Source organism: Cervus canadensis, chromosome 2 (genome assembly GCF_019320065.1).
Source record: "Cervus canadensis isolate Bull #8, Minnesota chromosome 2, ASM1932006v1, whole genome shotgun sequence".
Classification (NCBI taxonomy): domain Eukaryota; kingdom Metazoa; phylum Chordata; class Mammalia; order Artiodactyla; family Cervidae; genus Cervus; species Cervus canadensis.
Genome location: NC_057387.1, coordinates 9,105,899 through 9,128,790, shown reverse-complemented (window position 1 = coordinate 9,128,790; position 22,892 = coordinate 9,105,899). Strand labels below are relative to the sequence as shown.

The 22,892-nt window shown below is 51.9% G+C and overlaps 2 protein-coding genes across 2 annotated transcripts in view; both read right to left on the bottom strand.

Moving 5' to 3' along the window:
• Positions 1 to 14,129, bottom strand: part of CFAP45 (cilia and flagella associated protein 45) — a 43,598-nt gene extending 29,469 nt beyond the window's left edge. Inside the window, exon 1 of the mRNA XM_043452157.1 lies at positions 11,559 to 14,129. The gene's annotated coding sequence lies outside the window, so the exon portion shown is untranslated. The remainder of the gene's footprint in view (positions 1 to 11,558) is intronic.
• Positions 14,130 to 14,234: 105 nt separating this feature from the next.
• TAGLN2 (transgelin 2) lies at positions 14,235 to 21,985 on the bottom strand. Its single transcript, XM_043452175.1, has 5 exons — positions 21,831 to 21,985; positions 16,364 to 16,574; positions 15,757 to 15,931; positions 15,343 to 15,445; positions 14,235 to 15,043 (listed from the first exon to the last, which is right to left on the bottom strand). Exons 2-5 carry the CDS (start codon positions 16,541 to 16,543, stop codon positions 14,902 to 14,904), a joined length of 600 nt encoding a protein of 199 aa, XP_043308110.1. The 5' UTR covers positions 16,544 to 16,574; positions 21,831 to 21,985; the 3' UTR covers positions 14,235 to 14,901.
• Positions 21,986 to 22,892: the final 907 nt, after the last annotated feature.

Sequence of the window (22,892 nt, the reverse complement as noted above, 5' to 3'; positions counted from 1 at the left end):
AACCCAGGCTGCCTCTCTGAGGAAAAGGTGTGAGGTTGACTCAGGAGGAAGGGGGACGAAGGAATGCAGGGTAAAGGCTTTTGTCCCTGGTGGCTCAGACGGTAAAGAATCTGCCTGCAATGCAGGAGATGCCGCTTGGATCCCTGGGTTAGGAAGATCCCCTGGAGGAGAAATGGCAACCCACTCCAGTACTCTTGCCTGGAGAATCCCATGGACAGTGGAGCCTGGTGGGCTACAGTCCCTGGGGTCACAGAGTCGGACATGACTGAAGCGACTTAGCATGAACAAAGTTTCAAAAGAAATTTGAGGGAATTCCCTGGTATTCCAGTGATTAGGACTCGGAGTTTCCACTGAAGGGGCATGGGTTCGATTCCTGGTCTGGGAACTAAGATCCTGCATGTCACGCAGCCCAGTCAAAAAAAAATTGGTTGAAAAATGGACAGAGGATCTGAATCAATATTTTTCCAGAGAAGACATACAACAGCCAACAGGTACATGAAAAGGTGCTCAATATCACTATCAGGAAAATGCAAATCAAAATCACAATGAGATATCACCTCATACGTTAGAATGGCTATTATCAAAAAGACAAGAGCTAGTAAAGCAATTATCCTTCAATAAAAAATAAATTAATTTTTTTAAAAAAAGACAAGAGACAATAAGTGTTGCTGGGGATGTGGAGAAAAGGGAATCCTTGTTCACTGTTGGTGGGAATGGAAATTGGTACAGCCTCTCTGGAAAACAGTATCAGTTCAGTTCAGTCACTCAGTCGTGTCCGACTCTTTGCGACCCCATGTATCGCAGCACACCAGGCCTCCCTGTTCGTCACAAACTCCCGGAGTTTACTCAAACTCATGCCCATCGAGTCGGTGATGCCATCCAGCCATCTCATCCTCTGTCGTCCCCTTCTCCTCCTGCCCCCAATCCCTCCCAGCATCAGGGTCTTTTCCAATGAGTCAACTCTTCACATGAGGTGGCCAAAGTATTGGAGTTTCAGCTTCAGCATCAGTCTTTCCAATGAACACCCAGGACTGATCTCCTTTAGGATGGACTGGTGGATCTCCTTGCAGTCCAAGGGACTCTCAAGAGTCTTCTCCAACACCACAGTTCAAAAGCATCAATTTTTCAGCACTCAGCTTTCTTCACAGTCCAACTCTCACAGCCGTACATGACCACTGGAAAAACCATAGCCTTGACTAGACGGACCTTTGTTGGCAAAGTAATGTCTCTGCTTTTTAATATGCTGTCTAGGTTGATCATAACTTTCCTTCCAAGGAGTAAGCGTCTTTTAATTTCATGGCTGCAGTCACCATCCTGCAGTGATTTTGGAGCCCAAAAAAATAAAGTTAGCCACTGTTTCTACTGTCTCCCCATCTATTTCCCATGAAGTGATGGGACCAGATGCCATGATCTTAGTTTTCTGATGTTAAGCTTTAAACCAACTTTTTCACTCTTCTCTTTTACTTTCATCAAGAGGCTTTTCAGTTCCTCTTCACTCTCTGCCATATGGGTGGTGTCATCTGCATATCTGAGGTTATTGATATTTTTCCCAGCAATCTTGATTCCAGCTCGTGCTTCTTCCAGCCCAGTGTTTCTCATGATGTACTCTGCATATAAGTTAAATAAGCAGGGTGACAATATACAGCCTTGACGTACACCTTTTCCTATTTGGAACCAGTCTGTTGTTCCATGGCCAGTTCTAACTGTTGCATCCTGACCTACATACAGGTTTCTCAAGAGGCAGGTCAGGTGGTCTGGTATGCCCATCTCTTTCAGAATTTTCCACAGTTTATTGTGAGCCACACAGTCGAAGGCTTTGGCGTAGTCAATAAAGCAGAAATAGATGCTTTTCTGGAACTCTCTTGCTTTTTCGATGATCCAGCAGATATTGGCAATTTGATCTCTGGTTCCTCTGCCTTTTCTAAAATCAGCTTGAACATCGGGAAGTTCTCAGTTCACATATTGCTGAAGCCTGGCTTGGAGAATTTTGAGCATTACTAGCGTGTGAGATGAGTGCAATTGTGTGGTAGTTTGAGCATTCTTTGGGATTGCCTTTCTTAGGGATTGGAATGAAAACTGACCTTTTCCAGTCCTATGGCCACTGCTGAGTTTTCCAAATTTGCTGGCATATTAAGTGCAGCACTTTCACAGCATCATCTTTCAGGATTTGAAATAGCTCAACTGGAATTCCATCACATCCACTAGCTTTGTTCATAGTGATGCTTTCTAAGGCCCACTTGACTTCACATTCCAGGATGTCTGGCTCTAGGTGAGTGATCACACCATTGTGATTATCTAGCTCATGAAGATCTTTTTTGTACAGTTCTTCTGTGTATTCTTGCCACCTCTTCTTAATGTCTTCTGCTTCTGTTAGGTCCCTACCATTTCTGTCCTTTATCGAACCCATCTTTGCCTGAAATGTCTGCTTGATATCTCTAATTTTCTTGAAGAGATCTCTAGCCTTTCCCATTCTGTTGTTTTCCTCTATTTCTTTGCATTGATCTCTGAGGAAGGCTTTCTTATCTCTCCTGGCTATTCTTTGAAACTAGCATTCAAATGGGAATATCTTTCCTTTTCTCCTTTGCTTTTTGCTTTTCTTCTTTTCACAGCTATTTGTAAGGCCTCCTCAGACAACCATTTTGCCTTTTTGCATTTCTTTTCCATGCGGATGATTTTGATCCCTGTCTCCTGGAAAACAGTATAGAGGTTCCTCAAAAAATTTAAAATATAACTACCACATGATCCAGCAATTCCACTTATGAGTATTTATCCAAAGGAAATGAAAACACTACTTAAAAGGATATATGAACATCATGTTCACTACAGCAATAGCCAAGACATGGAAGCAACCTAAATATCCATCAATGTATAAAGAAAATATGGTGTGTGTATATATACAATGGAATATTATTCAATTATTTTTTTAAAAAGACTGAAATCTTGCTATTTGCAACAACATGGGTCATCCTTGAGGGCATCATGCTAAGTGAAATAAGTCAAATAGAGAAAAACAAATACAATATGGTGTCACTTATATGTGGAATCTAAAAAACAGAGGACTCATAGGTACAGAGAACAGATTGGTGACGCCAGAGGCAGAATAGGGGGTCAAAAAATACAAACTTCCAGTTATAAGTCCTGGGACTTCCCGGGCTGTCCAGTGGTCAAGACTCCACATTTCCACTGCAGGGGGCATGGGTTCCATCCCTGATTGGGGAACTAAGATCCCATTTGCCATGCAGCATGGCCAAAAAAATAATAAACGTCCTGGAGATATAATGTACAGCATGGTGTCTATCATTAGTAATATTGTATTGTATATTTGAAAGTTGAAGATCTTAAAAGTTCTCATCCTAGGAAAAAAATTATAACTATATGTGGTGATGAATTGTTGTGGTGATAATTTCACGATAAATACAAATATGGAATCACTGTAGTGTACTCCTGAAACTAACACAATGTTATATAATTATATTTCAATAAAAGAAATTAATGGATTTATGAAACAAAAGTAATAAAAATGAACCATGAAATCAGTAGAAATTATTTTGAAATTGAGAAGCAAATTGAAACAAAAATTTTCAGATTATCAAAAAAGGCAATCCAATAAGTGTTAGTCACTCAGTTGTCCAACTCTTCGTGACCCCATGGACTGTAGCCCACCAGGCTCCTCTGTCCATGGGATTCTCCAGGTAAGAATACTGGAGTGGGTAGCCATTCCCTTCTCCAGGGAATCTTTCCAACCCAGGAATCAAACCTGGGTCCTCTCCATTGCAGGCAGATTCTTCACCTTCTGAGTCACCTGGGAAGCCCCATTTCAATAAGAGGAATAGAAAAATTTTTAACAGAATAAACAAGTGCTTGGATTGTTTAATAATCCAGCTAACCAGGGGAGAAAATCATGTGAATATATTGGTGAAATATTAAATTTCTTATTGGTTTGACATAAAAGATTGACACTGATGGAGACTGCATAAAATTCCCATTTGTACACTAAAATGAGGACTTATGACAGTCTGGTCAATGAGTGTCATCAATTCAAAGAATATTTAAGATTACTTACTGAACAATCTCCTCAAATCCTACAACTAAGAAATTTCACAGATTTCTCAAATTTGACAGCAATCAAAAAACTGATACAACAAGAAACTGAAATGAATGAAACATTCTAATCTGTCAATAATGAAAGGGCTGATCAAAATCATGCCAAAGGAAAAACTGGTAGGTCTTGGCTGAGCTACCAGGGAAGCCCATTCTCTATAAAAAGTAATATTCATATTATAAAATCATTGACATGTGGAGGGACAAAAAATAAGCAGCCACAAAAAGGTAAAGGCGAAAACTCTTTTACACTTGTTTCAGGCAGCGAATTTGTTGACTTAAAAAAAGTGTACAATGTGAGAATCGTGAGTTAAGTTTTACTGGGGGCAAAAGGAGGACTGCCGCCCAGGAGACAACACCTCAGAGAGCTCCAAGAGCCTGCTCCAAAGAGGAAGAGGGGAAGGTCATGTGTGTGTGATCTTGGGAAAGGAGAAACACATGCAGTCAAGCCCGTTTATTTTTCAGAAAGGTTCTGCTAGTCACAGGAAACAGTCAACACTGAGAAGGATTTTAGTGTTTTTCTAGATATGAGGGGATAGAAGAACTGGACTCATAAAATCAACTTCTGAGAATATCTATCTAAAGACCTGTCCTGCCAGTTTTCCAGGAGCACAGAGTGCCTCATTTCTGCTCTCCGCCCTGAACTCCTTCCGGGGGGTGTTGAGGGTCAGCAGCTGCAGCAGCAGCACATCATTTAATCCTTGCAGAAATGGATGGCAAGCACCCATGGCAAGAGTCAATTTGTGGTTGAGAAATTCATACGAATCTTATGTCATTCTTCCAGATGTCATGATGCTTACAGTATTTGCCAGATTTTTTTAAAAAATGTATAATTTGCTGTGACGATTCTAATTGTTTACTCCTCTAATTAATTTTGTATCATTTTTCTTAAAAGGAGCTTCCAAGACTTCAGGCCTCACAAAACCCAGCAGTCCCACCCCTGATAAGTGGGAGGCAACCTTTCCCTTCTCAGCAAAACTTGGCTCAAATGCCCAACCATGTCCGATGGGACTGGGGCAGGTGCCCTTGTGCTCCCCTCCCAACCTTAGCTGCTCTGCCAGCCCCTCCCTCACTGCCCTCTTCCACCTTCTCCCCTGTTCCCTTCCTTTTCCTCCTCTCTTCTCTGCTTGCTGTGCATCTTTGGGATTTTCCTCCTTCTACTCCGGCCCCCAAGCTCTCTTTTCACTCTCCTCCTCTGCTCTGCCCGTGTCCAGCATTCTCATGGCCAGCAAGCTGAGGGGTGAGAACAATGGGGAACGGCTGGCTGCAGTCGCCTGAGGAAGAGGGCAGGTCTGGATTCTCTGCTCAACCCTAGCCCCACCTCTGGCTGCCTGACCCTTCCTACCAGTCGCCACTCCCAGTGAAGTCTCAGAGTAAACCCTGGATTGTTGGCCAGGAGCCCAGAGCTGAGAGATTTGCTGGGTGCCTCGAGGCTGGGAGCAAAGCCCAAGACCTGGGCTGGCTCCCGTAGCTCCTCCTCACCCCACAGGGCCTTGGGGTGCTGGATTAGGCAGGCCCCATCCGGCTAGTCTCCTGAGATGCTCCCATGTCGGCTGAGGCAAGAGGGATAAGAATTTTGACTCTGTGATGAATCAGCACATTTAAATGGGAGGAGCCTGGGAGACAGGACCCAGGGGAGCCATTTGGTTAAAATGAAAAGTCTGGCCTCTCAGTGGAACGTGTCTCCTGCCTAAAAGCCTGAGAAAGGAGACTCTGATTCTTTCTCTGTCTCTTTGAAATGCATTTAGGAACCTGTACTTCTGAGCACAGGGATCAGAGTTGTCAGCTCTAGACAAGGGATAGTGGGGAGCAGGGCCACACATGTACAATGGACAAAAAAGATGGGGCTTCTGCATTCCTATAGAAGCTTTTGTGTTCAGTGCATGGAGTTGTGGGTTAGTGGTGGTCTGCTACACTCCTGTTCTCTCTGAACTCCTTTGCTATATGCGCACATTCTGGTGTTTCTCCAGGACCCCACTTCCCTCCTCTGGACCTGCCTCCTGTGGCGGCAGCTTCTGCATTCTTTGGGGTAACACCTCCCTGTGAAGGGAATTCTAGGACGCCCACTCCCGTCTCGCTAAAGCAAGACTGTTTCCTAGGCTGTTCAGAGCCCCCAGTTCCATCTAGGGCAGCCTAGAGGGAGCTCTCCCCATTACTTGTGCTCCTGAGGCAGCACAGTGAGGAAGGATAGTAGTGACTAAGTTTTGGGAGCCAGACCGGCAGAGTTTGACTCCCAGCACGGCCGCTTATAGCTGAGAAGCCTTAGGCGACCTGCCCAACCACCTGAGTCTTGTTTCCTCATCTATGAGATGGATAATAGCCCAGAAGAGAGGGGCTGTGAAGGGCAAACCAGGTTTAAAAGTCAGTTTGCATACTGCCCGTGGCTTTCTTCCCTTTCTCACAAAGCAGGAGGATATCAGGGGAGGAGGGAATGTCTTTTGTCCTCAGTGTCGTAAAAACACGACCAGGAATCAGACTGTAAATCCTCTTAACTGCAAGGAAGCCTGAGAGACTGTTTCACAACCCCCTTCTTCCTCGAATATTTGAACTCTCAAAATTGCCTCAAGTCTTTCTAAAACAAAGTATGGCTTAAAACATGAATAAATACTTAAATGCATGAATTATTTTCCACCAGGAATTTACTGCCTTCCTGCGTTCTTCAAAACTCTCTTTCTCTTTTTCATTCTTAAAAACTGTAGAGCCCTCCTGCTACAGCCTGAGAGACCAGGTGAGGGAGAGGGACAGGGACAGGGGAGAGAGTTTGACAAGAAGTAATCTGGGGCCAAGGAGAAAGGCTGTGAGCACCGAGGCAGGAGTGGGGTGGAGTGAGACTAGGGGAAGAAGATGGTTAGGGGGAGAACGGAAGTGAGAACTGCTGGGTGATGCCTGTGGCTGGTTGGAGTCCTTGGGTCTAGAAGAGGGGAGGGAAAGATGAGACGGTACAGGCCAGTAGGGCAATATCACCCTCTGACATTGGTGCCTTCCCCGCCCTGGGCAGAACAGTGCCAGAGAGAGCCTCATGCTGGTCATCCCTCCCGATTCCCTTAACCTCCCTACCTGGCCACATTCCCCCTGGCAGACAACTCTCAGGCCAAGAAAAAAGTCGTCAATAAATCTGCAGGCTTCCCAACTTCAAAAATCTCATCTCCACCCTCCTGCCTGCCCCCACGTTCTTGGGTCAGCATTGCCCTGCTGCCCTGGGTATGCCTCCACATGCCTGGCACCAGCTTCCCCTCCTACGTGACCAGCACGGGCCCGGACTGGGTGGCGGACGCTGAGATAAGGCCAAGGAGGGGAAAACCGCCAAAGCCAGGAAGTTACACAGCCTGGTTCCCCTGGCAACCCAGCCACAGTCGCCAAACAGTACAGGGTGGGGGGCGGGGGTGGAGGCAACTCCAGTTCAAGGCACAGCCAGGGCTGGCTCAGACCTCAATTTTCTTGTTGGAGAAACTTCTCTCTCTGAATCACCTAGGACAGTGCTGCTGCCTAAGAATTACAGGGGGAGCCAGTTTAAACTGTAAATTCAGAGCACCACCCCCACTGCCTTCACCGCAGATTCCTGGCCTAACAGAACTAACTAGAATTTGCATTTCCAACCAGCACACCAGGGGATTTCAATTCTTAGAGGGTGGCAGAGTTGGGGGAAGATCCTGGATGGGCCCTGAGGCATTCCAACCATCCTGTGGGTCTGCTGGACTCTCCGGTCAGTCCCATCCCCAGGGATGCTTGACATGGGTATTTTCAACACCTGGTGAGTGACCAGGAGTCCGAAGACCTGGATTCTAGTACAAGCAGAACCAATTCAAAACCATGAACTTGGGATGAGCTCCTTCTGGGTCTGGTACTACTGTTCTGAGAACCAGGAGTCATCTAAAGACACTTGAGGTGTGATTTCTATTCTCAAAATCCCTGGGACCCTGGACCATCACTTACAGTCTCTAGGTTTCAGTTTCTCTGTTCTCCCCAAAGGGTATAAAAATATCCAAGCCTTCCCAAGTGGTGACAAGGCTCCCTGTCCCTGGAATTCATAGATATGAAAGTGCCTTGAAAGCACAACTTTCAGATATTGTCCTGGTGGTTGTGGTAGTTTTTCTTGCTGGAGGGAAAAGCTAGGCTGTCAGTGGGCTCCAAAAAAATCAAGGAGCCTTGAGGACAGAAACCCCAAGTTACAGGATCAGGGGCTGGGCCTTGAGGTCTCTCCATTAGTTCCTTTTTTATAGCTGCCAGTTCTGCCAGTTCTTCATTTGCCTTCGAGAGGTGACTGCTAGAGAGTTGAACTTTCTGCACTCTTCCTAAGCCTGACCTCTCCCTTCCTCACTGTGGCCCCAGCTGCCACCCACAGAAAAACCACAGTTCATGCCGGCTGCAAGTGAAATCCCTCCCCAGTGTCAGCCACCAAGCCAAGAAGCACCATCATGGGGGGAGCAGTTAACTTGGACTTCTTCTGCCACAAGTGTAAGTCCCAGTTCAGCCACCTGCTGGGTTCTTCAGGTTACTTTTATTTTGCAAGTTACAGATTCCCCATCTGTAAAATGGGAGAGAATAATATTCCATGTGTGTTAGTCACTCAGTTGTGTCTGACTCTTTGTGACCCCATGGACTCTAGCCCGCCAGGCTCTCCTGTTCGTGGAATTCTCCAGGCAAGAAAACTGGAGTGGGTAGCCATTCCCTTTACCAGGGGATCTTCCCAACCCAGGAATCAAATCCAGGTCTCCTGCATTGCAGGCAGATCCTTTACCTTCTGAGCCACCAGGGCAGCCCATAGTATTTCGTGACCCAGATCCAGACACCATTTGCTTAGTGGCTGAAGCCAGAAGCCTGTCTTTCTGGCTCCCTCTCCCCGCTTCACTCTGCACAGAGTACTAAGCAGTGTTGAAATCCAGTCTCTTCTTTCCATCTTCACCGGCCTTCCTTACCCAGCTGCTCTCACTTCCATCTGGACTGCTGCAGTAACCTCCTGGAGTCAACCTGCCTCACTGACTAGATAATTCTAGACAATTCTCTACCCTTCCTAGGTCATTCTCTACCCTGCAGCCTAAGGAATTTGGCTAAATTAAAACCCAACTCTCATCTCTTCATCCTCCTGCTTAAAATCCTTCAGTGTCTCCCCCTTGCCCTTAATGAAAGGTCCAACATTATTCATTGACATTGAAGCCCCTCTGATATTGTGCGTTTCTCAGCACCCACCCCTCCCACCTCTAAACACACCCATTCTACTGTCTGGCCCTGCACATTCCCATCTCCAGCTCATGCCCATGCTGCAGGCTGGCTGAGATCACCACCCTCCTCATCACTGCTGGCCTCTCCCTTATGCTTCTAGTTATCCTTAAATCCTCAGTTCACACCTCACCTTCCAGAAGTCTTCACTGATGTCCCTCCCCGTGAGGCTGTGCTAAGTCCGCTCCTCTGGCTTCTCACCTAGACTCCCCTTAGCCCACCACAAACCCCATTGTATTACAACCAGCTCCTCCCACGAGGGCACAGACTACACCTGCCTTGTTGACTGCTGTATCCTCCACCATCCATAGATGCCTTGCCCTGAATAGGTGCTCAACAAATATTTTTTGAAATAGTGAAAGGACAAATATAATACACAGCTTAAATCCTTAGCACAGCGACTAGCAGAAAAACGGTAGTGAATCAGAGTCCTCATCACCACTGTGATGGTTCAGCCCCACACCGAGCTCTCATGGAAACAGAGCTCCAAACTCAGGCCTGGCAACAGTGGGGTGAAATGGTGTGACAGCCCCAGGGCTTGGGGCAACATTTGTGTGACCCCCCCCTGCACAGCCACCCCCCACCAGTGATGCTGATCTGTGCCGGTCCAATCCCTGGTCCTCACCCTGACTCGGACCTCTTTGCCCACCCCCATTCCAGGCGGGAAAAGAACAGCACCTTCACCTTCCACTGAGACTTGACTTCTCACCACAGAGCTACTGACAGCTCCTTTTTCTGGAGGAGCAACTGCCCCCCCAAACCGCAAGCAGCAGCCCCACTCTTCCAGACAGATCAGGGAGAGGGTCCCTGAGACACACAGCCTCAGCTCACCGCGGTGTCGCCACCAGCCTCCACTCCAGAAATGATCCAGGACCGTGGGAGGCTGGCCAGTGATCCTCCCAGAGAGCCCTACTGGCATTTTTCCAAAGGCACTCATCACTGGCTTTCTGAATTACCTTGGCTCATCTCCATGTTTTATCTCCCCTACAGGGCTGCACTTTCTGAGCAAAGAGATCATGTGCTAATAATCTTCATATCTCCTATGCCTGGCATAGGGTAGAACCCCAAGCACTGTTGAAGGAATGAATACATGAATGAAAAAAATGGCTTATATATGAGTGTTTCCAGACGGAATTGCCCATTTTCCACGTTAAGAAGATGCGATTTGTGGAGAAGGAAATGGCAACCCATTCCAGTATTCTTGCCTGGAAAAGTCCATGGACAGAGGGCTGCAGTCCATGGGGTTACATGACTGAGTATGCGTGCAGAGGGTGGAGGAAGATGGGTTGGTAGCAACAAACTGGTAGAACTAAAAAAAAAAAAGAAAATGATGAGATTTGTACTATTATTGAAGGCATTCCTCCTGACCCTTAAGAGAATCCAGAGGCTAAAACACCTGAGTCAAGAGGATCATTTTTCCTTGTTTAAACTAATTTCTCTCTGTGCAACTTCAGTGCATTTGCTTTTAATCTACCTCCCCAGCCACTGGGACTAAAACTCATTTCTTTGCAAGGAGCCGATTACTAATTTACCTTTAGCCTTCTCTTCAACAAATTTAATCCCAGGCCCTTTATTGCTCCCTCCCTGGGGCCCTACTGTCCAGCCCTTCCCCTGTTTCTCCGATCCTTGGGCCTTTTGCCAAGCTCTCAGAGGCCGCCCTGGGCTGCACAGGCAAGAACGGACCCACTGTTGCCCGCGGAGCCGTGCACCAGGGCTCAGATGCTTACACTCTGCCTGCACACACCTCTCCGCACCTCTAGTCCCCAGGCCTTGGTAAACACCTGCTCACTGGCAGCCTCCACACACGGTCACCCCGTGAGCCGTGTGCTGTGAATTCTCACACACCTGGATGCACACTCAGTACACGGGAACAGACCGTGCAGAACTGAGTTATTTCCACACAGGTCAGCCACACTGTCTCTCTTCCTCCCCCTTCTCCATCTCCTGCTCCTCCTTCCCCTACTCCCTGCCTCCCTGCTCCAGCTCTCCTTCCCGTCAGCCACCACAGGCCAAGCCTACTTTCCTTTTACCTACACAGTGGTTTTCCACTTCAAGGCTCAACACAAGGAGTAAATGAACCAAAAGTTGACTCTTCCCCCTTCCCCCTGCCCTCCTCCCATTCTTTTCCTGCCAAGTCCTCCGTGCACCTTCCATTTGCCCAGAGCACACAAATCACTCTCCATCCCCTTCCCAACCACCGCTCCTCTGGTTGTAGGGAGGACTGCCTTCTCAGGTTTTACCTTTTGGAAATGAACAATGAGGAAGCATCAGAAATTGAGAGACAGGCTGGTTCCATTTCAGATCCAATGACAGGCTGGGTTGGTTGCTGGGACGCTGGGCTGGCTGGGTACCATGCCATGGGATTCGGGAGCATGAGGGCCTTGTGATATTCACTCATTCAGTCCTTTATTCATTCAACAAATATTTATCCAGCACCTACAACATGCCTGGCACTACTCTGTATCAACAAAACCAACACAAACCTGCTCCTACAGACTATGCATTCTGTGGGTGGAGCCAGAAAATAAAATAAGTAAAATTGATTGGATATCAGGTGGTGATAGGAGAAAGCAGGGAAGGATGATGGGGTGCAGGTTGAGGGTGGAGTGTGTAGTTTTAAATAGGGTGGCCAGGGAAGGCAGTACTTGGAAGGTGACATTTGAACAAAAACGAATGAGAGAAGGGAGCCGCGGTAACATCTGGGAGGGGAGATTGTTCGGGGCAGCAGAACAGACCCTCAGGCACAGGGTGAACAGACCCTCAGGCACACGGTGTTGGGGAACACCAGTGTGGAGAGCCATGGGGAATGAACTGCTAGGAGATGACAGGGAAAGGGGGTGCCATTCAGAGAAGTTCTTCCTTCCGATCCCAGGGCTGGGACCCATTCTGGCCTCCAGGGCCTGATGGAGAAGGAGGAAGTATGAGGGGCCGGATTAGGGATGAAACTGTGACCTCAAATAGAACAAAATGCTGGAATGAAGCCATCAGAAAACCAAACTGTTGAGTTGTCAGTGGAGGTCATTTCCAGAAGGAAGGAGCTGAACCTAGAGTGAGATGGATTAAGGGGAGACATGGAAGGGCCTCACACAGCTTATTGGCGGGTAGGGGTTGCAGCCAGGAGGGAGGCTGAGCACCTCTCAAAAATCAGTCCCAGCTGGAGCAGCAAGCCTCAGCGAGCGCCCAGCCAGGATGATCTGGATTCAAAACTGCTGGTTGTTTAGTCCCTAAGTTGTGTCCGACTATTTTGCAACCCCATGAACTATAGCCTGCCAGCTCCTCTGTCTGTGGGATTTTCCAGGCATGAATACTGGGGTGGGTTGCATTCCCTTCTCCCGGGGATCTTCCCAACCCAGGGATCGAACCTGTATCTCTTGAATCTCCTGCATTGGCAGATGGAATCTTTTACTGAGCTACCAGAGAAGCCCTCAAAACCCCAGTCCCTCCACTAACTCTTTATGTGGTCTTGGTCCTGAGATCCAGTGTGTTCATCTGGGAACAAAATGAAGGAATAATAGAGCAATATCCACTTCATGGACTATCATGGGAATCTGCTGGGAGAACACAGTTGTTCTCAGTCTTGGCTCTGTGGTGTGCTGGTCCCAGAAAGGCATGAGGCTGGTGGCCAATAATTTGGAGCTATTAATAGTTAAATCAGAGAAGAGTGCAAATGGTTTTTCAGTTTAAATATCAGTGAATTCAATGTCTCTGCAATGACATCATTCTTCCTTACTGGCATTCCACAAAGCCTTCCTGAATGGGAGATAACTGGGAGATAATGGGGTGGAGTGAGAGCTAACTCCCTGGGAATTTGCACATAGGCGGCAGCCTATCTTATCTGTGCCACAACCAAGGGAGTGCAGCAGGCAAGCAAATACTAGCTCACCCATGGCTGGGCCTTGGATAAGGCGTAGAGTCCCAGAGCTAATGGCTAATGCACAGCAGTGGCCTGGGGCCTGGCACACAGTAGGTGCTTCCTGGCAGAGGGAGGGCCTGGCACACAGTAGGTGCTTCTTGACAGAGGGAGCCGCAGTGGGGTGGGAGGAAGGAGAATGGAAGGTCTCTGGATATCTACCACTGCACATTCTGTCACCTTAGGCACAATGCTGTAGCTTTCTCCCGCCTCAGGAAAACAAAGATAAATGGTAGTAAAAGTGGAGACAGGGACAATGGAGGCCAGGCTGACTGATGGGGGTGGGAGCTGAAGTGGGGAGGGCTGGCCCAGGGCCTCAAGTTAGATGCCAGATCTGATGGGAAGGCCATGGGGTTGGAAACTACAGGTGGAACATTCTTGCCCAGGTCAGGGGTAGGAGTCAGGACAACCCGACCCCAAAATTTTACAATTGTGGTCCAAGGCCACCCATCCAGAAGATGCTGCTAGGCTCTCGAGAACATGCAGCTCGCAAGTGTCTGATCAACAAGGCTTTCTCCCTCCAGTCACCACCAACTCCTTCCAGCTCACTCATGCCCCTGTTCACCAGACCCTCACCACTGCAACCCCACCCCCCACGCTGGTCTGGCCAGCTCCAACAGAGCTGGCATCAAGCCTGTGGGAGGGAACTCCAACCCAGACACTTGTCAGGACTCAGGACTGTAGGGACGGTCGGCCCTACTTTCCTGCGGTGACTGACAGCTGTTCTGCTTGTGGGAAGGGCCCAGCTAGGTCAGGGCCCCCCTCCCTCTGGACACTACCCACATATCCTGTATCATGACCCCTAACCTGAAGGCAGCAGGGAGGGCCTGTCCCTTCTCAACCCCTCACCTAAACAAGTCAGAAAAAGAACGGGAAGGAAGTCAAAGATGGGGGGACACTTGTGACCTTCCATCTCAAAAACCTCTTCCCTGGAGGCAGTGCCTATACTTCCCCCACATCCCTCCCTTCCCCACCGTTGGTTCAACGGCCCCAGACACAGCCAGAATCCATCCAAAAAAAAAAAAGAGATTCTTTATTTAAATCAGCAAACTCAGATTCTTTAAGCCCCAGCCCATGGTGAGCAGCCTTCCCTCCCAGGCCCCCTCACCCCCACCCCTTAGCCACAGAAAGGAATGGAAAATGAGAAGCCTGGGGGCCTCTGCCAGGGCAGGCTGCCTCCGAAGTGTGGTGAGTGCAGTCCAGCTGGGGCTGGGGTGGCGGCGGCCACAGGCCCCTCCCTATAAATTAAGTCCCTGTAGCCACAGCTGTGGGCAAGGCATACTTGTTGGGGGAGAAGGCCGTCAGGCAGCATCCTTGATTCCCAGCTAAGGAATGGGTTAGGGCCCAGGGCTCAGAGGGAAGAGGCCAGAGGAAAGAGAAGAGGTATGGTGCAGAGAGGGGGTGAGGTCACCCCCCCCAATCTTGGTCCCAGGGGAAAAGAGGCCAGTTGGTCCAGTTTTGTGGGTTTGGAGAAGGGAATGTATTAGTAAGCATAACGGGGAGGCCACTGTCGGGCACCCCCGGAGGAGACAGGTCAGGCCCCCACCCTGGCAGAAGGAAGCATGAAAGCTCCCGGGGGTTCTCAGGGAATGTCAATGCTAAAAAAAAAAAAAAAAAAACAACACATATATATTAAGCATTCACGGAGGGCAGGGGCAGGGCTGCAGAGCCAATCAGAGGATCTGGCGTGGCATCCCATAGCCGGTCATGCCTGCCTGAGAAGCCCCGCGGTTAGTTCCCATCTGTAAGCCAATCACATTCTTGCCCTCCTGCAGCTGGTTGTCCGAGAAGTACCGAGGGTTCTCCTTGGATTTCCTGGGTGGGAAGTGAACGCTGGTTAGGAGGGGGGTGGAGGCTGCCCCAGTAAGTGCCCTCCCAGGGCAGAGCACAGGCTTTCTTTGGCTTAAGTGCTGGTGCCCGCTCTGCCTCAGAGAGCACTGAGCTCTCTGAAGTCACCCCCTCATCTCTCAAAAGGGACTGTCCCTTGCCATCCCAGGAAAGTTGGGAGGATAGAGACAAGGGATGTGGAAGTGCTTTGTAATGGGCGTTTCCCAGGGACAGGAGTGAGCATGATCGCCACGCTGGCCCGAGCCGGGGCTGCCCAACATACTCACTTGGGAAACCAGTTAGGATCCCCGGAGAAGAGCCCATCGTTCCGGGCTACTGCCAGCCCGCCCAGATTCATCAGCGTCCGCTGCACACAGGCCATGTTCTTTCCTGGGAAGGAGGAGGGGCTGTATTAGCCTCCACAGGGCCAGGGTCCTGAAAGCCAGGCTTCCATCTCTATCACTAAGTCAGCAGGCCCAGCCCCCAAGTTCTTTGACTCTTGATCTCCCTATTCTTCTCCATTCCAACCTCCCACATGGTCAACTCCTCTATAAAAACACAAAGAAATGAGCACGCACACACATCCACACTCCCCTCTGTCCTCGGGGTGCCAGAAACCTGCCCCTTCTCCCTGGAGGAGATGGCTCAGGCCAACCTCTGCTCTTCTGGACAACAGTGCCCTGACCCTGGCCTTGGCCCACCTTCCCAGAGGTCCACGGTCTGGAAGATGTCAGTGGTGTTGATGCCGTAGCGCTCGGCTGCTTGCAGGAACTGGGAGATCTGCTCCATCTGCTTGAAGGCCATGGTGGAGGCCTGGATCTTCTTCACTGGGGCCTGCCCCTCGGGGTACAGCCCATTAATGAGCTCACACAGCACCTGGGGGAGGACAGCAGGTTGCAGAGGTGAGGCCGTGCCCACCACAGATCACAGTGCACCACCCTCAGCTCCAGAGAACGACAGAGGTGCCTCTCCTACCTGAGGACAGTTCTGACTCCACCTGGAGAAAGCCTCGGGCTCCTTCCTGCCCAGCCCCTGCCTCTGAGCCCAGAAAGTGAACCATGCTATTCAAGGATCACTGACTAGAACACACCTCCCCCAGCTCTTCCCCTGGAGCTCCTCCTCCTTCCTGCTACCTAAGGCTTCCACTTCCCTTGGTAGGAGGGAGGAAAACAGGAGGGCCTCTGCATGATGGAGACCCCCGGGCTCAGGAAAGGTGGGGACAGGGTTGCACTCCTTTCTTCAGCTGAGACCATCCCCGCTCCCCCAGGCCCAGCCCACTCTCGCTCTCCCGGAGCGCCCTGCTCTCACCGTGCCATCCTTGAGCCAGTTCTGGAAGTTCTCGCGCCCAGGCTGGGGCCGGCCCACATCCTTGCGGCACTGGGTGGTGATCCACTGGATCAGGATTTGCTCCAGGTCCGCATCGTATTGTTTCTCGATCTTCTGCTGTACCTCCCGGCTCAGGCCGTAGGCAGGTCCCCTGTTGGCCATTCCAAAGGGTGGCGGCAGTGGCTGTGGGGGGCTGGGGAGAGGACACAACCAGACCTGTGGTGAGCACTCTGCAGCCTGCGGAGTGGGGGACTCTGCCCCGGGGACACACACCATATCCCTCAGGTGGGTCCCAGAAGGGAGAACAGCTGCCAAATGAGAGCGTCTCACCTTGGCCCCTGTGGGTTCTCCCACCCTTATGACCAGACCTGTCTACTCTATTGAGGCTTCCCATTAGATTTCATTTGAATGTTTCCACTTCTACAGTGAAGTATAAAACCCACTGGAATAGAACATAGGGTAAATGAGGCCAGGATTGGCGGCTCAGCCCCTCATTAGGGGTGGTCAGCTTTAGCAAAGGCAAACTGGTCATTCTAACCCCAACTGTGCCTTTTCCAGTCTGGGAAGGAGAATGATTTGGAAAGAATATGGAGTGGCTTGGGAACCCCTGCCAGGAGTTAGAGGACTAGACAGATCTACCCTCAATTAGCCACTGGGTTTTCATTGAGCTTCCCAGGTGGCACTAACGGTACAGAATACACCTGCCAACGCAGGAGATGCAAGAGACGTGGGTTTGATCTCTGGGTTGGGAAGATCCCCTGGAGAAGGAAATGGCAACCCACCCCAGTACTCTTGCCTGGAAAATCCCATGGACAGAGGAGCCTGGCGGGCTATAGCCCATGGGGTCGCAAAAAGTCAGACACGACTGAGCTACTAACACTTTCATTGAGCACCCACTATTTGCGCTGGGGCTTGCAGAAGAGACAGAAATCGTTGATTCTAAAGTTGCACATAATGCCATCAGAGAGACAGAGGCAGCTCATACTAAGTACAAGAGCTGTACAGGATGAATATTAAACTACACAGATCACGTTGCTAAGTCATCTGTACTCTTTTCCAACAACATGGACTGTAGCCCACCAGGTGCCTCTGTCCATGGGACTCCCCAGACAAGAATATCAGAGTGGGTTGCCATGTCCTCCTCCAGGGGATCTTCCTGACCCAGGGATCAAACCCAAATCTCCTGCACTGCAGGCGGATTCTTTCCTACTGAGCCAGCAGGGAAGCCCGTTTGCTGCAGTAATTAAGGGAGGAGTATGGACAGAAGCAGCCTGGAGGGCTTCCTGGAGACGTAGGTCTGAGTGGGCCCTTAACAGATTTCACTAGGCAATGGGACTTTCCATGAGAAATCAGGTATTACTTGATTCTACTTTCCTTTCTAAAAGGAGTGGGAGGCAGAATAGCTCCTGCAAAGGTGCCTATGTCCTAATTCCCAGAACCTGCACATGTTACCTTATACTGCAAAAGGGATTTTGCAGGTGTGACTGAATTAAGGATCTTGAGATAGGGAAAGTACCCTGGGTCATCCAGCGGGGCCCAATGTACTCACAACAAGGGCCTTTATAAGTGAAAGAGGAAGGCAGCTGAGTCAAAGTGGGAGAATGAGAAGGAAGTCAATGATGGAGTTTCACAGGGCCATGAACCAAGCAATACAAGTGGCCTCAAGAAGCTAGGAAAAGCAAGGCGTGGAGTCTCCCCTAGGCACCCCTAGAAAGAATGCAGCCCTGCCAACATCTTGATTTTAGCCAGAGAGACCTAGCACCGCAAGATACTAAATGTATGTTGCTTTAAGTCACAAAATTAGTGATAATTTGTTATAGCAGGAATAAGACCTAATTCAGGAGCCTTGGGTGGTATTAGTTTGAGGACCTCAGTCAGGAGGAACGGGGAGGGGGGGCTGGTTTCCTGACCACTGGCCTGAGTTGACAGCACCGCACCTCGTAGTGGGCGGTCTGTCCCCACCCGCCACCTCGCTGCCTAAGTCAGAGCCCTGCCTGGAACGCCACATGTCAAGGGGGGCCAGGACCAGAGGTGGGATGAGACTCAGTTTCCTGCCCCTGTCTCCTCCCCATGGGCCCTGCTTTCTGCTCTGAAATAGAGCTGGCTGCCTGTACAGAACAGAGGATGCCCCAGACCAGGCACCTAAATTGGAGGGGAGGGAAGGGAGACACTCCCGCTCCCCAGCCTGGCCCCAGGCCAGGTCAGACTTGAGGGATGAAGTCAGGCACACGGCAGGTTGAGCTATCCTACGGCCTCCTCCCTGGCCCTCCGGGCAGGTCACAAGGACAGCAGCTGCCTCAAACCCCCTCACACCTCTCAGTCCCTGCGGGGGCCAGCTCAGGCCTCCCCTCCCCACACTCCAACAGGGCTGCCCTTTCTGCCTCCAACTTATGGGGCTGCCATTTCCAGCAGAGATCCTCCCCATAAATCAGCTATTTTTAAACCTCATTAAGAGCAACCCACCCCCACTTCACCCAGCCTGAAAGCCCGGCCAGATAAATATCAGTCTGGGCCCTGACCCACACACCATCCACACACACACTGGGCTGGGGGAGGGCAGGCCGGCTGAGTGGCTGAGGTCTGCGGAGAGAGCAGACAAGATTCCCTGCCCCCAGCCCAGCCCCAACTGTCTCTGCGAGCCTGTGACCCCTGCCGCACGGGAAGGCTTGGAAGCAAGGAGAGGGGGCAGAGGCTGCTGCCACCAGGAAGTCCCCTTGTCCCAGCCCCTTGTCCAGACCTCACTTCTGGGAGCAGCTTCACTGCGGTCACCTGGGCCTCAGGGCTGGGTCTCCATGGAGCCAACTGGCCTGAGGCCCAGCGATCACTATGGCCAGGAAAGGACAGGAGAATGATTAACCCAGACACCAGGGTTACGAAGGGAGAGCAGGGCCAAAGCCTGACCCTTCTGCTGTTGCCTGTGGAGGGGTAGGACAGACTCAGCCCCCCAGGCCCACCTCTGGGTGGATGTTGAGAGCCCTCCTAAACGCTGGAGCCTGGACACAGCTGGCAAGGTCACGGGCTCCAGCTGCAGTGTCTCAGCTCCACTCGGGGGCCTCTGCCCCGGACCCTGCGGTGCCAGAGCCATGAGGCCGCCTGCCCACAGCTGTGCTCCCCGCCCCCACGAGCAGACCGCCTCCGAGGAGCCGTGGGGCTGGGACTGCAGTGACAACCGGGCTCGCCCTTAAGGGAGGGAAGGTAGCCAGTTGCCTGCTGGAGTGGGGAGAAGCTGTGTGGGAAATGCCCAGAGCTGGGGGTCCAAAGGGAAGACGACAGCCGCACAGCTTGGGGGGTGGGTTGGCAGTGAGTAAGGTGAACTCCAGAGGTGCTCCAGACAGCAGTGGGAACAGCCCGCACCCCCACCCACGAGGTCACAACAGCTGGGAGAAGGGAGGGGCTGCAGAAGGCACTCCAGCCCTCAGCCGCACCCAGACCCTGGCTGGACCAGGGACGCTTACCTCACCCCACCGAGGACGCGGGGGTGGGGTGGGGCGGGAGGATTCCAGGGCTCAGGGCTGGGGTGTTGAATTGTGAAGACAAAGGGACTCTCCATTCATTGTGCAGAGAGGACACAGGGGGACTTCCCAACCCAGAACTGGCATTTAGACTATCCTGAAAAAGCGAAGTGGGATCCCTTGCCTCTAAACTGAAGTGCCGCAGGGAGCAGGGGCGGTGGGAGACCTACGACTGAGGGGCCCCCTTGGGGCAGCCCCCTTGCTCTCAGAGTCAGGGAGCAGAAGAGAAAGCTGAAGCTCCACAAACAGGAAGCCACAAGGCTTGCAGGGGAGGAGGGGTGTGGGGGGGCCGTTGCCATGGCTTCTGTGTACCAAACACAGGCATGGGGCAGGGTGGGGGCACGGGGCAGAAACATCCACTCAGCGCAGGAGTGGTCAGGAGGCGCTCAGCGGGGTCAGAGGCAGGGCAGGGGGAGCAGAAGTGGGATCCTTGGGAAGGGGTCACTTCACAGGTACAGACAGGTGCAAGCGCTTCCTCAGGGAAGCAGCTGTGGAGGGAAGGGAAGCATGTGGAGAAGGGAAGTTACAAGCGTTGGGGTGGACATGTAGATTCAAGGAAATAGTTCAGAAGAAATATCCTGGCAACAGAAGGCCCATTCTGAACTAGAGAGCTCCATATCTGAAAATCCTGGGGGGAGAAGGGATGGGGTGGGGTGGCGGGGAGGATTAGAGGCCAGTCCCCAGCGGGGCTGGGGTGTGGGGGAAGAATTGCACTTGGACCGACTAATTTGTTGATTCTGGAAGGGCAGGGCCCTGCTGGCCCCATCCTACCTTGGCCTCCTCTGCAGTTTGAAATCTTCCCTGTGGACTGGGAAGGAGAAATTGGAAGTGGGCTTACAGACCGGGAGCTGTCCCTCTGTCTGGTGCTCTGCAGTCAGAAAACTAGGAGGACCACGGGTCTCCTACCCCGGATCCCCACACCAGTCCATTCTCACTTCTACCCTGCTTCTTTCTGCTCGCAGATACCAAGCTTCCCCAGAACATCACCCGTAGGGGCTCCAGGAGACTCAAGGAGGCCAGGGGGGTGGGGGAGGTCTGCGGCAGTCGATTTCCGGTCCTGCTGGTCCGCCCCCCACAGTCGCCCCGACTCGCCACACCCTAGGCCGTTACTGGGATGAATCACCCCCCGCCCGCCGCTGGGGTGACGCAGCGGTCTGGGCAGCCCGCCTGCCCGCCCGCGGCCACCACCGACTTTCCCAGCAGCAGGGGGCAAGAGGTGGGGGCGTCGGCTCCCTTAGAGGCTGGAGGCCTGGAAAGCAGCCGCCCTCCCCCAACACCGCCTCCTACAGGCAGGGCACCCCGAGGCGCTGTCTGGGCTGCCACCTTCCAGATGCTTGAGGTCGAGGGACCCTCCTGGAGAGGACTGGAACTTCAAGTCCCCGCCCAAATCCGAGAAGGCCAGGCCACGGCGGGACCCGAGCAGGGCGCCCCCTCGCCCCAACTCGCGACAGCCAGTCCCCAGAAAAACGAGCTTCAGGAACGAAGAGGGCAGGCAGCACCCACACGTGCTCCTGGAACCAGGAAATGAAGGGTCGCCTGGGAAGCCCCGGCGGCGCGGAGCTGGCCAAGGGTGGGCGCCGGGACCCTGTACCCTGCATCACTCTGGGCCAGCCGTGTAATTCGTGACCCCCTCGTTTTCTCGCCCCAGCGAGACCCGGGACTGGAGCCGGCTGGCGGAGCGCAGTCCCAGAGTCTCCGATCCCAGCGAACGCCCCGTCTATGCACTAGCAACACCGCCTGACCTCATGGCTCAACAATGCGGGGTCAGAGCCTGGGGAAGGACCTGACAGCCCAGGGCGGGGCAGGGCAGTCACCGGACCCTTGCCTGCCAGCCCTCGATCCGCAAGCCCACTGGAGCAAGCCGCAGGCTCGGGATTCTTGCTTTCTAGAGATCGCGCACACCCCCACGCCCTCAAGGACCCTTCCCTGCAGCTTACGGTTCACGTGGGTCGGAGAGTTGCGCACTCGAGGCGGGGGCCGCAGCGCGAGTGGAGCGCCCGGGCGGGGCCGGGGGTTTTCAGCCTGCTCCCGCCTCGGACGGGGCGGACCAGGGGCGGGGCAAGGGCCGGGAGGGTTTAAAGGCGCCGCAGTGCAGCTGCGGAGGGCAGTGCTTAAAAGAGGGGCGGTGGACCAGATCCTGAGTTAAAGGGCCTGGAGTCTGTGGCCTCAACCCTTGAGAACCTCCACCCCTACCCCAGAGCCCTTAAACGTGTGCCCCAGTGGGAAACTGTCTGCCTAGGTTAGCGCACCACTGTGGGCGTTTTTATGTGGGAAGAATCCTTTTGGCTTACATAGGGTGGTTAGGTAAATGGAGGCACAGGAAAACACTCCCCCGACACAAGTGACTAGGGTGTGGCAGGAGTGGAACTAGCAGGCCAGGACAGCTCCCGCACATGGTCTTGCTCCCCACCTTCTTCAAGCCTGGGCAGAAACTAACAGTGAGGTCATTCCTCGCCCAGGGCCCAAGGGGCGTGATCCGCTTTGGGACCCAGGGTTCAGACTTGACTTCTTTCTCCTTCATTTCCTCCCCTATGACCTGGCACCTCTGCTTAATCCTGGAGGGATCAGAAGAGCCTTCAGTGGAGACTAGCAGTTCTTCTGTCTCTGAGGATGGAGAAGAGCATCCTTTGGGGGTTGAAAGAATGCCCCCACCTGTTTTCAGGCTTCTGTTGAGCAGTCCCTCTGGGGTGGAGTCGATGCTTATACCCATCAGTGGCGTTCTTCATATGTGATAGAAGCCCCCATTGAAACTTGTTTTCGAGCGCGTCAACAACCAGTGCCTTCTCTTTTCCATTCTCTCTTGCCCGGCCCTCCCTACCCCTATATTCTGGTGATTCCCTGGGATGCCAAGTGTTTTCACTCCTCCCTACCTTCACACAGTCTGTTCCTGTGCCTGAGATGCTCTCCCTCCGATGACTGACTTCTCACTGCTCTACCAGTCACCAACTTTGTGGCTTTGGGGCAGACTACTAAAGCACTGAACACCTCAGTCACCTAGT

What these genes read in the sequence shown, in the direction of transcription:
- TAGLN2 (XM_043452175.1), bottom strand. Translation starts at nt 16,543, where the DNA reads ATGGCCAACAGGGGACCTGCCTACGGCCTGAGCCGGGAGGTACAGCAG. An exon ending in ACTGGCTCAAGGATGGCACG is followed by an intron (nt 15,932 to 16,363) that starts GTGAGAGCAGGG and finishes GTCCTCCCCCAG; the next exon opens with GTGCTGTGTGAGCTCATTAA. An exon ending in GACCGTGGACCTCTGGGAAG is followed by an intron (nt 15,446 to 15,756) that starts GTGGGCCAAGGC and finishes CCTCCTTCCCAG; the next exon opens with GAAAGAACATGGCCTGTGTG.